Below are 17,806 nucleotides of genomic sequence, written 5' to 3'. Positions count from 1 at the left end.
TGTTTCAATCAATATATCTGTAATTCCAAAAAAATAATTAAAAAGAGTATTTTAGAAAAACTAACACATATTTTTTCCCAATAACTAATTTGACTAATTTTTTTAATTTATGTAAATTAATTATATGATTTCTACATTTAGTACCCGGTGGCTAATAAGGTAACATGCATTGCAAACAACATACTAGATGGTCAATGTATACAAAGACAAATTTTTTATAAAAAAAATTCATCATGGAATTTTGGTCGCAACTCAAATTTAGAACCATGGTCACTAAACTACTTAATCTAAGTTCAAGGAGAAGCCATTGGGCATTATATTAAGAGAAAAATTATGGGATAATCATATGTAACTTGACATTAATTTTTCTTTCGCATGTTTCAAATTAATTAATGGCTGCTCAAAAATTCACAAACCAAACGCTCTGAATCCTCCATCAACACAAATAATCTGTCCTGTTATGTAGGAGGCTGCTGGTAAGCCAAGGAATGCCGCCATGGAAGATACCTCGCTTGGCTCCCCAATCATTTGCAAAGGGGTTCTTGTAATGAAATCCTCAAGAAGCTTTTTATCCTTAAGAGCCTACAAATCACAAAACAATTCTTATTAAGAAGCACAAGTAAAGATATATGACAGTACAACTACAATGAATCATGCAATGCACAATAAGATCAAATATTTTGTCCCAACTTCTGATCCTTAATATAAGACCCAGTTGACTAATTTAGAGACATTAAGAAAGTTACTAATTAAATTACTTAATTATAAGGGAAAATTGCATTGAGGTCTCACAGAAGACAAAATACCACAAAAGGGTCCCTAAAAATCTGATAATTTCTCTAGAGTCCCAAAGAGATTTTTGACTGCAACGCTGACAAAGTTGAAAAAACCTTGTTCTCCCTAGTAACTTAGACAAAAAAGCACTAAAAAATAAGAGTTATCAATATAGGTCGTGATAATTGTCAATATTACTGTTTCACATGTTTGGAAAAATGTAATTTCGAGTTATATAATGACAAGTGATATTCACATATCATGCAGACTAACACTTTTTGATAATAATGTGATATAATATCATTACAAAAAGTCAAATATCACTCATGAAATAGTGAAGAGCTAGTCAATGACAAGTGGTTTTATAATTTCATATGAGAGATAATTGACTTTTAATAACTATATTATATCACATTATCATAAAAAAGTATTAGTTCGTAGGATGTGTTAATATTACTTGTCATTATGTAACTTGAAATCACATTTTTCCAAACTTATAACAGCAGATAAATTAACAAGTATAGTAGAAATATTGACAACTATCGTAACCTATATTTACAACTATCGAGGCCTATATTGAGAACTCTCTTTTTCAGCACTTTTTTTTTTTGTCTAAGTTACTAGAGGCAACAAGGTCTTTTCAAATTTTTCATTATTGCAGTTAAGTACCTTTGGGATTCTAGAGCAATTATTAGATTTTAAGGGATCTTTTTGTATTATTTTGTCTTCTATGGGACCTTAGTGTAATTTTTCCTAATTATAACATATTTTACAGACATCTCTAAAATACTTATGTGTATCATTAGATTATATATTAATTTATAAGTAAGGCAAATTAGCTTGGGAGAAAAGAATAAATATAAATACTTTAAAGTAATTGAGTAACTTCTTTAGTCTCCTCAAATTAGTCAACTGATCTTATATTAAGGACTAGAGATAGTATATAGAGAGACTTATTTTAATTCAAAATGTAAGACCTCAATCTATGTTATGTTTTGTACTTACGTGTATTATTAGATTATATATTAATTTATAAGTGAGGCAAATTAGCTTGGGAGAAAACAATAAATATAAATACTTTAAAGTAATTTAGTAACTTCTTTAGTCTCCCCAAATTAGTCAACTGAGTCTTATATTAAGGACCTAAGATAGTATATAGAGAGACTTATTTTAATTCAAAATGTAAGACCTCAATCTATGTTATATTTCTAATTTAAAATTTTTTTCTAAAACTCTCCCTATTAATTTCACATATCAAGGAATCAAGTTTTTATCAAATGAGAAGTTTCTAATATAAAATAATTAAAAAGGATATTTTAGTAAAACCAACACACATATTGTACAAATATATTAGCTCATTAATTTTTTTTAATCTCTGTAAATCAGTCATCTAACTTTTATGCTTAGGATCACAAGAAGAAAGTAAGAAATTAAAGATAGAGTAATTACTTGATTGGCACGAGATGTTTTAGTGGCACCTGGTGTAGCGCAATTAGTCCTAATATTGTCTTTTGCCCACTCACATACCAAGTTCCTGGTTAGTTGGTTTATTTCTCCTGCATTAATAATTAATTTCAAATTTTGTTAACAACAAAATTTCCCACCAATTCATCATTTTCTGTGTGTGTATATATGTATATCTTAAAGATTAAATAAAGGCAATTTTACCTTTTGTTGCACCATATATGGATATATCTCTTAAAGCTGACACACCAGCAATGAAGGATAAGAAAACAATGCTTGCAGCTTCTGGAGCTTTTAGAAGAGGATGTGCAAGTTGGCTCAAGTGGTAAGCAGATTCTAGATTTGTGCTAATAAAAAATGAGAAATCTTCTGCCGTATATTCCAATGTTTGTTTCCTTATATTTGTTCCCACGTTGTTTACCTATATTGAATAATAAGATATAAGTTTGGCAATATATATATGTATAAAGTGCCAAAGGCTATGTAGCTTAGTGGCATTGACACTCTGTTGTAAGTGAGAGATACTCTGTTGTAAGTGAGAGATTGCGAGTTCGATCCTGTTTGTAACCTCAAGCTATTATTGTCTACCCCTTTAGTGCAATATATATATATATAAAGTTTTAGATCCAAAATCTTTCCAAACCAAGTCCTCTCCCTTATCATTTTTCATAAGAAAATCACTGAGAAGCACTTTACTAAAGGGAGATTTTGGGCTTTTTTTCTAACATTTTGTTCATGAGAAAAGTATTTTTCTTTCTCTTTTATTATATTTTTTGTAGTGAGACTGGATCTAAAAAAAATTAAAAAAGCATCTTTATGAGATACAAATAACCAAATTACATAGATAAAGATCATTAAAATTAGTAAAAGACAACAAATATATAAAAATATAACTTGTTTTTTAAAAACACTTTTTTTATGGGGGAGAAAGAATGAGCAGATAGTATAATTAATACATTAAGATTGGCCAATAACTGAAGGGGAAAATTAGGAAACAATATTAAAAATTTCAAACAGACTGTGTCAGTGTCTGTTAAATATGGGAAAACGTCCTTCCAAAAAAGAAAAATTCTTATATATAAAATCGTGGGGAGTAGTTGCTTACAAGGATATTGAGTTTGCCATGAAATATAGAGGAGACCTTAGTTATGATGTCTTGTCTTTGTGCAGGGGACACTATGTCACAAACTGAACCAGTAGCTTGAAATCCCTTGGCTGTCCATTGTTGCAAGCATTCCTTAAGTTCAGACTCAGTCCTTGAGCAAGTATGTACACTAGCCCCTAGCTGTGCCAACTCCTCCACAATAGCATACCTAAAATTCATCATGAGAAGTTGAATTTAGTTAATAAGATTCAAATTAAATTATTGAAAACCAGACAAGTCATTAAACCAGTCAAAAAGAGTGGTTCAACTTTTAGTAGTTTAATTATGGTTGAACTGGGGTTTATCCAATCAATGTTAAAGTAAGATAATTAAATTACCTTAATCTTGAAAAGAGTAATATTTAAATAAAAAGACATTAATTCACAAATAAATAGAGCGTTCTATTCACGTATAAACCACAGATAATCCCACAAAACAGAGTTATTAAATAAAGTTTAAATATGGCAGGGCTGTCTTTTTTCTTTTTTCTTTTTTTCCCTTCCAACCTCAAAACCACGTCATCTCAGACTTAGCGAGAGGAGAAAAACAATTATAAAATTCAAACCGAATGTCCACGCAAAACTCTTGACCAGATTGTTTAAGGGACTGATTCATGATCAATTTGCTGATTTGACCAGTCTATTCGAGTTGGATTTTAAAACTACTCCTCTGGTAACTAATTTGATTAGATTAAAAAAGTTAGGTAAACTAGTTAATTATAAAAAAATATGACATATTTTTTCTAAAACTTCATAATTATTTTTTTTAATATCTTTTCTCCCTCACTTGATTATAGTTAAGAGAGTATCTATAGGGATAATTTAGAAAAAATTGATAAATATGAGAAATAAGATTTATATTTAGGATCAAAATTAATTTAACAAGTAGGTCCTAAATTAAGGAATGGAGGAGTATTATTTAAACAAATTAGTTTTACTTGCCAAGGTTTCCTAGCTCATGGATAATATATGCCTTGAGAAGCTTGAGGCCAAACTGTAAGGGAACTGCTTTGCCCCATAGCAAGGCATCAAGTGCGTACAAGTACTAATATATAATCTCAGTTCTAATTAGGAAACTTTAGACGCTCTCACTTCACCGGATATAAATTCAAGTTTTGATGCTGTGTTCATCTTGTGGGAAACTATGATGTGTGTGTGTGATGAAGGAATGAAGGGTCCGTTTGGATCAGCGATTGGAAAAGTAGCTTATTGAAAAAATAGCTTATAGAGAAGTGAAATTGGATAAAAGCTAAATTGGATAAGCTGAATTGTGTTTGGATTAGAGTTCAGAAAAGCTAGATTGCAAAAGTGAGATTGGTAAAAGGTTGTTTAGATTATGATTGAGCAAAAGTAAGTGTGGTTGTAAAATGACCAAAATAGATATGAGTTTTAATAAATAATGAAACACGATTAAAAAAATAATTTCACATAATACAATAAAATTAAAATAATTTAATATGAAGAAGTCATAAAAAATATTTTAAATATAGAGTGAAACATGAAAAAATAAAAGTATATTTTTAGGAGCATATTTAAAAATAAAAATATATTTCTAACTTATTCATTACTTTCAACTAATTTTAACTGATTTTTTATTATCTACAAATTAGTTATTTGAGACTTATAATAAGAACCAAAAGAGGTAATAAATTTCTTAACTTTTTCTCTCTCCATATTTCAAAAGCTATAAACCATAAGCTATAAGCCATAAGCTGTTAATTTTAGCTTATAGCTTATTGTAACTTTTCAGACAAAAACCCGATTGCAGAAAAGCTGACCCAAATAGACCCAATTGTGCCAATCGAGCTTATAGAACTTATAAACTACTTATAAACTCAAAATAAGTGATGCCAAACAGGCACGAAGAAGAAGAAGAAGGAGATGTGATATAAATAAGACAGAAAATAGAAAGAGAGAGAGAAAGATAACAACCCGATGCCTCTGGTTCCACGGGTAACAAGAGCCGTCATGCCCTGAAGAGGCCACCTGCTGCTCATATTTGCCTGTGTCATTTCTCTCTCTTTCTCTTTACTCTTTTGCAACTGAACTTTTTAATAAGATCATATGAGTGATCCTTAATTAATTATGAGTGGTATATAATATAATGCACAGTGGCGTGGCCCGTGCGTGAGAGAAAATGATAGGAAATAAGTAAAATTATTATAAAATAGTTTTTATTATAAATAGTTTTAAGGAAGGAATATAATTACAACAAAATAGCATACAGTGAGAAGTGACAATTTTTTACTCGTTATTCGCACTTTTTGGTAATTAATTTTTTTTTGGAACATCATAATAATTCTTCCTAACAAAATATTTTGATACAACGCATGTGAGAAAATAAAAGAAACTTATTCCAGTGATGAAAAATTTGAGAAGTCAAAAGTGGTGAAATAATGAACTGTGTCAAATTCTAGGCCTGACATGAGTAGTACATAAAAGAAAATTATTCATATAAGTAAATAATTACTAATACGTCTGGTCTAAATCAAATTCGATAGTAATTAACCCCTTTTTCTTTGACCTCAACCCTTAGTTTTGACCAGTTGAGAAGACAGTTGAGAATCAAGAAATAATATTGCAACTTGCAAAATTCAAAATAAGAATATATAATTGTGAACCAATAGGCGTTGATTTTAATAGAAAAAGTTTTGGCAACTTAAATACAAAGTCTTGAGTTCGAGTTTAAGTTCGTGTAAATATAAAAAAAAAAATTAAAAGAATTATCCCTTGTCCCTTATTAGGGACTACACTAAAATCTGACTCAATCAACTCAGCCCTGTAAAAAAAAAAAAAAAAAAAAAATTCTACAACTTCGGCAATGCAATAATCATAGAGCTAGCAAAAGGATGAGCTCATACGTGCAGTGTTTCCCAACACTTCCAACAAAAAATAACAAAAATGAATCTCCGTTGTATTGCTGGCACCTGTGTCTTTACGTGGTCTTCTTTCACAAAAGACAATCACAAGTGATAACATGTGACTCCTCATTTTGAAAAGCCAATTTTTTTTTTTTGGCCAAAGAAAAGTCAATTTCAGTCCTTCGCTTTTATTATTTGTTTTGCCTTTGTCTTATTACATCATCATTACCTGTGACAGGATGTATCTGTCGCATTTTGGCACCTGTTCTTGTTAGTTTTGTGGTAAAAGACTTGTCCGCTGATATTTTTGGGAGAGCATCCAAATTATTGAAAGGACTCGTATCTTCAAGGTTTTTATAGGAGTTAATATAATATTTGGTGTCTTTTGATCTTTTAAGAGGCAAAATGGTTCGGTTTTATATTAGATTATACGAACTAATAATTTAAATGAAAAAAAATTTGAGGGACCAAAACTTATGGTTTAAAACTTGAGGGATTAAAATCAAAATGAAAACAAATTTAAAGGACCAAAAATTATATTAACCTATTTAATGAATGCAAAAATTAATGTTAAATGAAACTAATTTCTCATTTTTTAAGAAAAAAACCCACTCTCTTATAAGATGAACTTAGATTCTTTATTTCAATCACACTATAGAGTATCCTCATATAATTTTTTTGTAGATTTAATCATAATGTTTTAAAATTCAATTAAAAATGTAAAAATATAAGGTGAATACTAATCAAAGGATTAAAATGTAAATTTTTTTTACTTTATTTAACAATTCTTTAAAATTAAAACACTTGGAGATAGATAATAATGACGTTAAAATATAAAACATGATAAGTCACAAAAATGTTCAATTATTATCTATAATATTTATGCTATTGAAATATTTTCAGCCATACCAATTAACATAATAATTATAACAATTGGCTGGTTTTTATTTAAAAAAAATTGGGTGGTCAAGAAAAAAATTTATTAAGAAAAATTAATGACCTTTTTTAATTATAAAGATGGTCGATATATAAATTCATTGTAATTAATAGTCTCTTACGCAATCTAATGCAATAGCTTTTTGAAATTAGAAGTACTTTAGTACCTTTATTAAAGGTTACGTAATGTTTGATGAACTTTTGATATAAATTCATGAGATTTTTTGACCCTTAATTTTTTTTTGATTTAATTGGGGGCATTTTGTACTTTTATTAAAAAGTTATGGGTCCTACTGCTAAAAAAAGGGTGTTGGACATGTATGAGAACAAAAAAATTTCACGGTGTTGAATGAAATTTTGATATATTTTTATGAGTATGTTTGATTCTTAATCTGTTAAACTTTAATTCAATTTCTTAAACAAGATGTATTTTCAGTTTTTAAGAAATTACATCGCCACCAGAGCCATTCATCTAGGCATGGGCAACTCGGTCAGGAGGCTGATGAACCCCGACGAAGCCTCTGTAGCTTGTGAGTCTGTTGCTTTATTGGCTTCGCAGTTTTATTTTCAGTTCTTAGTTAATATTAACACCATTCAAATTCTAAAAAACTAGATTTATTGGTAGACTTTAACTTTATTACTTTCTGTTTGATAAAGAATGGTCTCGAGTTTAAAATAACTTAGGGAAACTCTGAATTTATATAAAAAAAATATTAACACGTTTATTCTCATTAACAAAAAAGACATACTCAATAAATTTAAATGCTGATAAAGTATATTGAAAGATGAGTTGTTGATGTTAATAATCAGGCCTATCTTCATTAGGCTTTATTTTAAGTATTTCTCAATTTACAAATTTTAAATGAAACATTAATATTTTAATATTTAATTTCAAAGTTATCATTTAAATTTGTTGGATCAATATTATTTTTCATTAGGTATTAACATTAAGAGACTAAAAATACACTTTATAAATTTAAGAGACTAAATTAAAACTTGACGTAAATTTAGAAGAGTAGACGTATATATTAACCATAAAATTATTGGTATTGTAAAAGACTAAAAGTAAGCATTTTTATCAAAACACTAAGAGATTCTACCTGAATCCTATGTGAAAACCATACTTGGCAAAATGCTAACTGAAAATCATTCACACCAAAAATGATTTCAATTTCAGAAAAAACTCATTCTTGCTAAGTATAATTTTGCTTTCACTTTAATCTCTCTCCCCAGTTATATTACTACCTCCGGTCCTTAATATAACACCCTATTTGAATTTTATTTTGGTCCTAAATATAAGACCCCAATCCACTTTGTCTCTCATATTTATATATTTTATTCTAAAGTAGCCCTTTTAACAATGATAGTTCTAATTAGTACACTTGATTAACAAAGATATTTTAGGAAAACAATACCTATTTAGGACAAATAACTAACTCAACTTACTTCCTTAATCTCCCAAATTAGTCAACTGGCTCTTATAATTAGAACCAGAAGTAGTACTTTATTATTCTTCTGATGATTTTTTTTTAATAAAAAAGTAAAAATTTCGCTTTTTCTCTCAGTTCTCAATCTGATGCCCACAATGAATAGCACATAGCGCAATGGAGAATTGGTTTTTTCCTCCTTACTCCAATCCTTTACAGATGCATGTTTAATCTTTTTTTCACAAAAATGTTCTTGCTAACTATGCATTGCACTCAATTTTTCTAGTAATTCAATTTGATCTTGCAAAAAGATCTTGCAAAAATTATAGTTTACAGATGCATGTTTAATATTCGTAAATTTTTTATCTGATTCTTACATTAAGATTAGGAGGTAGTAATATTTTTGCTATCATTTTTTCAAGGTCAAATTAAGTTACTGCTAGAAAATTTCAGGCAACGAATGGTTAACAAAAAAACATTTTATACAAAAAAAGAACAATTTTAAGGTTAACTTATTAATTGACAATGCATAAATTAAACAGCACTGCATATATGGGAACAAGTTTATCCTATATCATAAAATCAAATTGAATTGCTACTATCTCAAATCTTTCCTTCATGTAAATTTAAAAGTAGAAGATATTACGTTATTTAATAGGATTAGGACCAGATTTATTTTTCCGCTCAGTTACAGTGTGATGTAATTATGCTTTATTATAATTATCATTTTTCATTGCTTTTTCCTAAAAAAAATTGTTACTATCATTTCTGCAAGATCAAATTGAATTACTAGAAAAATTGAAATGTATAGTTGAAAAGAACATTTTTATCAAAAAAAAAAAAATTGAATATGCATATGTATGAAGGGGATTGCAGTGAGGAGAAGATGAAAAACAATTTTCGATTGTCGTGCTGTTCGGTGCAGATGTCTTATTGGGAAAGTGAGAGGAAAAATGAAATCTCGTGACATGAACTATTTCACTTTTTCATTAAAAAAATATACTAGTTAGAGAATGATAAAGTGAAATCATGGGGGAGACACATTAAAGTGAGAGGGATATCGTTTAAAATAATTCTTGCCGTGAATAATTTTTAATATAGCATTTCGATAAATATTTTTTTACTGTGTAGGATTTTGGTAAAAAATTTTATTGTTTATAGTATTTTGATAAAAATGCCTATAAAAGTATAATAAATTTAATTGAGTTTCTTTTGTAAAAAATACAAGAATTAATTCACATGCATAGTCATAGGTATTTTTTCACTTGCGAAAAAAATATGGTGTTTGGCGTATGTAGCTATCTATCTATTAATATATAAAAGTAGAGTACAAAGTAGGACTTAACGAGAGACTGCCAAATGGCCTCACCAAGATGCAGATAAATATGTTTTCTTTTTCTTTTTTTGTAAAAACAAAAATTTTATGAACACCTCCCCTATCTATGCGTTCCTTATCTCATCATGATAAAATTTTGCAGTTATCTCTTATAATAAACATGGTAGTTATGTCATATTTTTCACCCATTTTCTACCCATGTTTCTAATGGGAGATAAATCTATTTTTTAATAATTTTTTGATTAATTCAATTGATTCTGAATTATTACGGAATTTATTGCAATTATCCCCAATAATAAGCCTTATTTTTCCTATTTTCTTTTAAAAAACCAAAATACCCTTTATTTGCAAATATTTGATATTCAATAAAAATAAATAAATTTATATAACTTCTCTAATCCCGAAAATCATGGCATGGCCATGATAATTTGAAATTAGTTTTAATTTGATAGTATTTTTTAAAATTAATTATGCTTGAAATTTAAATTCAGTCAGTCCATTAATGTACTGAAAATAGTATCCTATGCCTTAAATCTAAACTATTGTTTATACCTAAAATATTTATTATTTTTGTTTATAAATTATTCTGAAATCTAATTCAAATGGAAAATTATTTTACTTTTGATATTTAGAATTAAAATTTATTTTAAAATAAAATAAAACATTAATTTTTAGAAAAACAATTGATGTCTTTTATCAATTAGCTTAATAAAAAAAAAGAAATACAAGCTTAAATATATTAGTTGAGATATTTTGTTTTTTTTTAACTATTATGAAACTTTAACAATAGGAACCACTCATTTTCTTAATATATTGAATAGTGAACCTATTTCATATGTTACATGATATTTGTCTATTAGTAATGATCTTAAATACTGAATTTTCTAATTACCATTTTGATAATCAATATATTTTATGTTTTATATTAAATACCTAATTGATTCAATCTTAACTCCATAAGGTATATGGATTTTAAGAGGGAGCAACCAGTGTGTGTCTCATATTTGTGCATGGTGGGGATGGTTATGGGGATATATTGGCAGCACGACACATGGCACCTATGAGTAGATAAATATTTTTTTCCTTTAAAAAAATGCCATATTTTTCACCTATTTTCTACCCATGTTTCTAATGGGAGATAAATCTATTTTTTAATAACTTTTGATTAGTTCAATTAATTCTGAATTATTACGGAATTTATTACAGTTATCCACAATAATGAGCCTTATTTTTTTTATTTTTTATAAAAACAAAAATACCCTTTATCTGCAAATACCTGATATTGAGAAAAATAAATAAATTTATATAACTTTTCTAATCCTAAAAATCATGGCATGGCCATGATATATGTTCAAAATATGAAATTAGTTTTAATTGGATAGTATTTTTTTAAAATTAATTATGCCTGAAATTTAATTTCGATTAGCCTATTAATGTACTAAAAATAGTATCATATGCCTTAAATCTAAATTATTGTTTATATCTAAAATATTTATTATTTTTTGTTTATAAATTATTCTGAAATCTAATTCAAATGGAAAATTATTTTACTTTTAATATTTAGAATTAAAATTTATTTTAAAATAAAATAAAACATTAATTTTTAGAAAAACAATTGATGTCTTTTATCAATTAGCTTAATAAAAAAATAAATACAAGCTTAAATATATTAGTTGAGATATTTTGTTTTTTACTATTATGAAACTTTAACAATAGGAACTGCTCATTTTCTTAATATATTGAATAGCGAACCTATTTCATATGTTATACGATATTTGTCTATTAGTAATGATCTTAAATACTGAATTTTCTAATTAACATTTTGATCATCAACATATTTTGTGTTTTATATTAAATACCTAATTCAATCTTAACTCCATAAGGTATATGGATTTCAGGAGGGAGCAACCAATGTACGTCTCGTGTTTGTGCATGGTGGGGGATGGTTATGGGGGGATATGACTGTTATTCAATTACCACAGTTATCTAAATACCCATGAATGTTGCTATGCATACTCCTCCTTTTCCTCTTTCTCATGGACAATGAAGATGACAGGACTATCTACTACAAACCACTACCGCAAGATTACATTGAAAGTCTTATTTTATTGTTCTCCATGGTGGTAGTCACGAGGCTCCATTTTTACATGTAGCCAGGAAGATGACAATAAAGGCTTTGTTGCCTTCTTTTCCATTAGGACAGGTTAGCTTTACTCTTGTTTGAGTTAATTAATTGAATACTTTTCATTTTTTTTTCCTGATATTCCATTATCATTGTGATTGAATGAGTTAATTACTAGGTAGGGTGGACAGGCCTATTTAGAAAGGAGCATGGGATGCTATGCATGTTATAGAGTTAGTTTCCATTGGTTGCTTTGCCTTATTGGCTCATCATCATCATCTCTATGTTGAATATTTATAGATCCACATCCTAACTTTTCAATGGCAAATGAAAAGGATATGAGGGAGCTACGGATTGAGATATAGAACACTATCTTCGAATCTATGGATGGTGAAAAGGAAATGACATGTTCATCTAGTCTATAGGTTTCTAATTTTTAATTTGTTTCATATTTTGTTTTGTTTCGACTCCTATCTCTCCCCTCCTCTCATTGTTGTTGTTCCTTTTATCTCAAGTGTTGTTTCATATTTATTCTCTATTATAATAATCGATTCATGAATTTAGAATTTAAAATATATTATTTATTTATCAGAAGTTGCATTTTACTCCTTTTGTGTTGATGATCATTATAGTGACGGAGAAGTTGGTATGAATTGATAGAAGGAGAGAGGCACGGGTATTATTAAGTTTTTAACTGACAAGAATACTAGGAAGGTTATGCTTGTAACGAGATAGTCAGGGACACTCAAGCATCCACCTGTATTGTGGAGTAACCTTGGTCCTTACTCTATTTTAATTATACTTTAGCCTTTTTTTTAAAATGAAATTTCAGTATCATTCTGTGTCATCCAATTGCTTGGAAGTTTCAACATTTTAATATGTGAGTACCATATCATTGATTAGCTTGAGATATTGATTTTTTGTATTTATATTATGATTTTGTATTCTAATATTCTTTTTAAGAGTTTGAAGTTGTCTTGCATAATTGAATACAATGCTACCAAAGCGTATTTAGCATACATTTCAAGTTTTGGTTTGCAACCCTAGGCTATTATTGTAGTTCTTTCCTATATATCTTCTGTCTTCATAAAATATTTCTTGAATATGGATATTTTGATATTATTTTGGTAGTTTTATATTATTTTAAGTTTGTATTGTCAGTTCTTGATTTAGAATCTCCTTTTGATTTCTAACGGGAATTGCTTCTTTGCATGCTATGGAGGCAATTCTCTTTGAACCAGGTGTCTAAGCCTGAAGTTACTGTCCATGACAATCACTTTCAACTTATGAGAGTATATCTTTGTGTGGTTCTCAAAATATTTTAACTCACTAATCATTTTGTTTCTATTATTAATTTTTTTTAAAATGTTGATAATAGACTTACATATATTACATATATATTTCAAAAGCTTATGGATACTTTATTCTTAAATTAAGTTGAAATTATGACTTGAAATAGAAATGTAATATTCAACTAATTATTTTATAGTGATTTAACTTTTGATCTTATATAAGAAAACTACCAATTTATACTCACACGTTGCACGGGTATTGTACTAGTTTTAATTAAGATTGAGTTTATGGGTATTTTTACACTTTTACTCATTTTGCTTTTGTGAATTTGGAGTATTTTGGTAACATCAACGTGAATCCTATCGTATATCATTTTTGCAGGTTTATGAGTATTTTCGTGCCTCCAAAAGGCTTATGATGATGGGTGCATTTTGACTAAAAGTTTATGTATATTTTTTTTAACATATTTATCATATTAACTATCTTCAATTTTTAAAATAATAAATAAATGGGAACAAAAAAATCCAAAAGTACAGTGGAGGTTAAAAGTAGACAAAGTTATTATTTTGTTAAGAACAGTTGTAAACATCCCATTTTATCCAAGCTCACGAGAAAAATAATAAATTAAATAAATTAAAAATAATCATCATTGATTCTTTCTTCAAAGTTAAATTTGAAAAGTCTACTTGGTGATAAATAAAATACTCCTTCCGTTCCTTATTATAAGAGACATTTGATGCTTATGGCATGTTCCTATATATAAAAGACACTTAAAAGTTGTCTCTACTTTTTTGTGTTGATTTCCTATTTTACCCATATTTATTGTCTCCAATTCACACTCTCCCTCCCTCCCACTTCTCTTTCTTTCAATAATTTAATTGTTCTCTCTCATGCTCTCTCTCTTTATTAATGAGGGCATTTTTTAAAAAAAGATTATATTTTTTACACATTGATTGTTCTTAACTAATTTTAACTGCTTTTTTATCATATTATCAATGCTTTTTTACACATTGATGCTTATGGCATGTTCCTATATAATAAGGAACGGAGGGAGTAAAAATCAAATAAAAATATGCTCATCACATTGAACGGTAATGAAACAAAAATGAAATTAAATGTTGATTGACCTCTAAATTAGAAAATGTGGAGTGGACTAATAAAAAAAGAAATGAGAAAATTCAAAAAATAAAAAGAAAATCCTCCATTTAAACATGATTGGCTCTGCAAATGGAAGTATATTTTGGAGTCATTATGATGGAAAAAATTAAAGAAAAATTGGAATAAAAAAATCAGAAATCAATGATAATTGGAGCTTAAATAAGAATTGATATCATGAGTCATAATGAAAGGAAAATTAAAAAAATTAAAAAAACTTAAGAAATTGTAAGTAGGGTCTATAAATAGGAAATGAGAGTTGAAAGGGAGGCAGACAAGAATTATTCTAAGTGAAAGGAGGCAAGTGAAAAAGGTAAGAAAAGACCTTACTTTGTCATTTGACATCTTCATGCTAAAAATTTTCAAAAGGGCTTGGGGGAGTTGGATGTTTATTTTGAGCGGTTTTGTTAGTCTATTTTCAGTACCTTAATAGACTAACCGAAATTAAATTTCATGTAAAACCTAAGTTTTTCCCTCTATTGTACATGAAGAGAAAGCTCTCACTTTTACTTGTTAATTTTTTTTACTCTCTAGTTAATTTTCTTTACTTGTCATTTTGACTTTCGCTCTAAAAAAATTCCACCAAAAATTAAATATGCATTTATTTAGTTTAATTTAATTTTCATATAGAATTTAGGACATTTGCATCTTGCATTTAGAATTAGAATTTTACATTTTAGTTTAAATCCATTTTATTGCATTTTCATCACCTAAATTTTTACCTAAAGAAACCTATAACTTGCTCCTTAGAAGTAATAATCTGAATTGATCCTAAACTACAAATTAATTAGAACCTAGTTTAATGGAGTGCTTTAATGAAAGAGACATCATCAGATATCTTAATCTACAATAACTCATGGGAATCCTATCTGGAACATGTGGAAATAGTGCTAACTCAGTTGAGAAAACATCAATTTTTTGCGAAAATGTCAAAATGTTCATTTGGGCAGAAGGAGATTCAGTCTTTGGGCCATATTGTTTCGGAGAGGTGTGGAGATGGATGGAAAAAACAAACAAGCCATACAAAAATTGCCCATTCCATCTAATATGACACAGCTCAAGGGTTTTTGGGGCTAAGTGGATATTATTGAAGGTTTATAAAAGGATACGCTGATATAGTTGGCCCATTAACACGATTGTTGGCCGAGCACCCATTCTAATAGGATAAACAGGCCCAATTCTTTTAATCATTTGAAAGAAGCATTGATTCAAACTGTAGTCATGATATTGCCCAATTTCTCAAAACCTTTTGTGCTTGAGACGGACACTTTTGGGATAGGCATTGGAGCTGTTCTCATCTAGGAGAACCATCTGATTATCTACTGTTAGTGGCAGCTTCATCCAAGAAGGGGGTAAATTGGGTGAGGTATAAAAATTTTAATGTAACAAAACAGTGAAGCAAGTAAAACAGAGAAGATTAAATTAGAAAGATTTCACTACAAAACGAAGACACAAGATTTATACTGGTTCAATCTCAACCACTTGACCTACTTCTGGTCCTCAGAAAACCTCTGAGATTTCCACTATGTTCTCATGATTAAACAGGCGCTTGGTACCTCCATATGGTAATTAATTTTCTCAATCATTCTCTCTTACTACCCGTAAGGCTACAATCCCCTCAAGAGTTCACACTCTTGAATTACTCTCAGAAAGTGAGTAAGATAAAGTGTATAAAACTCTCTTACAAAGTGAATGAATATTAAACACTGAAGCACAGTAAAAACAGAGTATTGAATGTAACAGTAAATTTCTCGACATATGGTAGCTCGTGTATTCAATCCTTTATTCAATGCCCTTCACACCTTTTATAGTTGGAGAAGTTTAATTATCTGTTAGATTGAAGAGCTTCTAGCTGTTGGAAGATCGCTTGAGTGTGTTAGGCAGTTACAACAGTAGTTCGTCATTAATTCTTCTGACACGGTAGGTTAAAGGCTACTAAATAACTGTTGAGCTTCATAATCTGTTAAAAACTTTGAAACAAGTAAGTCTTCTTCTTGAAGGAAATTTGTGAAGATAACAGATTAAGTGATGATCATTGATATTGATACAACAATTTGGAAAGCATAAAATCAATCATCAGATACTTCAAATGTGATTTGAACTTATTTGATCGATGTCTTAATCGATAAATGGTTGATCGATCAAGTTATCAATTAAATATAGGGAAGAAGATTGGAACAGATATGTATATTCATCGAGTAGATTATGGATCAATAGATGATCAAACATATGATCAATAAAAGGTGAGGCATGAACATAGTGAACTCTAAATAGCTTATGCAAGAATAAACTTTTTAAGTTATGTTTGCCTTTGAATCCTTTTAATAGAGTTATGTGTAAAAGGAAGGCTAAGAAAAGGTTGAAGATAAAGAAATAAAAGATTTTAAAGATCATCGTGAATAGTTTTTATGAAATAAACTGGTTCCATAATCGAACAAATGATCGAAGACTGATTGATCGATCATATTATTGATAAATCTATGTAAAAGATAAATAGATTTTCAAAGTGAGTTAATCGAATACTTTATTGATAAATGGTTGATATGAGAAATGATGGATAAAAGGTTTAAAAGAGATTTTCACAGTGAAGTCACACAATATATGATAACCGAGTGAATGATCGATGAACGATTAATCAATTAAGTGATCGATAAATGAACGTTAAAATCTCTTTTTGGAAAAGACTAGGAAAAACATTTTTGATCGATCATGTTATATGAAAATAGAAGATGCAAAGGTTTAGATGATCGATCATTTTATCGATAAATGAATGATTGATAAGGTGATCTGAAAATGGCTCAAAACAGATATATGTAGTGAAGGTGATGATGATCGATCATTTGATCGATAAATTACTGATCAATTAATGGATTGATAAAAAGGCCTTGGATAAATGCTTTGACAGAACACTTTATCGATTAAGCAAAAGTAAATTAACATATAATGTTTGAACCAGTTATCGACAAAAGTTTGATTGATTAAATGATTGATAAATAACAAATTGTTCAAAGTATAAAGCAAATGCAAAGATTTTACCATTTATTTGAGCTTTCATCGATAACAGCTTTATTGATCAAGTGATCAATAAATGCTTTCATATATTTTATCACAATTTTGTAAGTTTTTTTTATAGGTGCTCGATCACTACATTATTGATTAATTGATCAATAATTTGCTGCAAACTTCTACAATAAATAGTATTAACAATGATCGATAAATTGATCGATCAACTTATAAACTTTAATTTATCTAACACATTATCGATCAAGTTCAAGGCTAAGTACCTAAAAAACAA

General features: G+C 28.6%; 1 protein-coding gene across 1 annotated transcript; it reads right to left on the bottom strand.

Annotated features, from left to right (window-relative positions):
- Positions 1–377: 377 nt before the first annotated feature.
- Positions 378–5,393, bottom strand: LOC114717513 (tropinone reductase homolog At5g06060-like). The gene is made up of 5 exons (XM_028902664.1): positions 5,314–5,393; positions 3,344–3,551; positions 2,443–2,659; positions 2,224–2,330; positions 378–582 (listed from the first exon to the last, which is right to left on the bottom strand). The coding sequence occupies exons 1-5, from the start codon at positions 5,391–5,393 to the stop codon at positions 409–411; spliced, it is 786 nt and encodes a 261-aa protein (XP_028758497.1). The 3' UTR covers positions 378–408.
- Positions 5,394–17,806: the final 12,413 nt, after the last annotated feature.

Source organism: Neltuma alba, unplaced genomic scaffold, assembly GCF_004799145.2.
Source record: "Neltuma alba isolate B1F8T4 unplaced genomic scaffold, ASM479914v2 tig00011740_pilon, whole genome shotgun sequence".
NCBI classification, from domain to species: domain Eukaryota; kingdom Viridiplantae; phylum Streptophyta; class Magnoliopsida; order Fabales; family Fabaceae; genus Neltuma; species Neltuma alba.
Note: the sequence above shows the minus strand (reverse complement) of the source record. Positions and strands in the feature narration are given on the sequence as shown.

Excerpts from the sequence above, each read along its gene's own strand:
- LOC114717513 (XM_028902664.1), bottom strand. The coding sequence starts at position 5,393 with ATGACACAGGCAAATATGAGCAGCAGGTGGCCTCTTCAGGGCATGACG. Across the intron at positions 2,331-2,442 it reads CATATATGGTGCAACAAAAG|GAGAAATAAACCAACTAACC; the intron begins GTAAAATTGCCT and ends TTATTAATGCAG. Across the intron at positions 583-2,223 it reads AAACATCTCGTGCCAATCAA|GCTCTTAAGGATAAAAAGCT; the intron begins GTAATTACTCTA and ends TGTGATTTGTAG.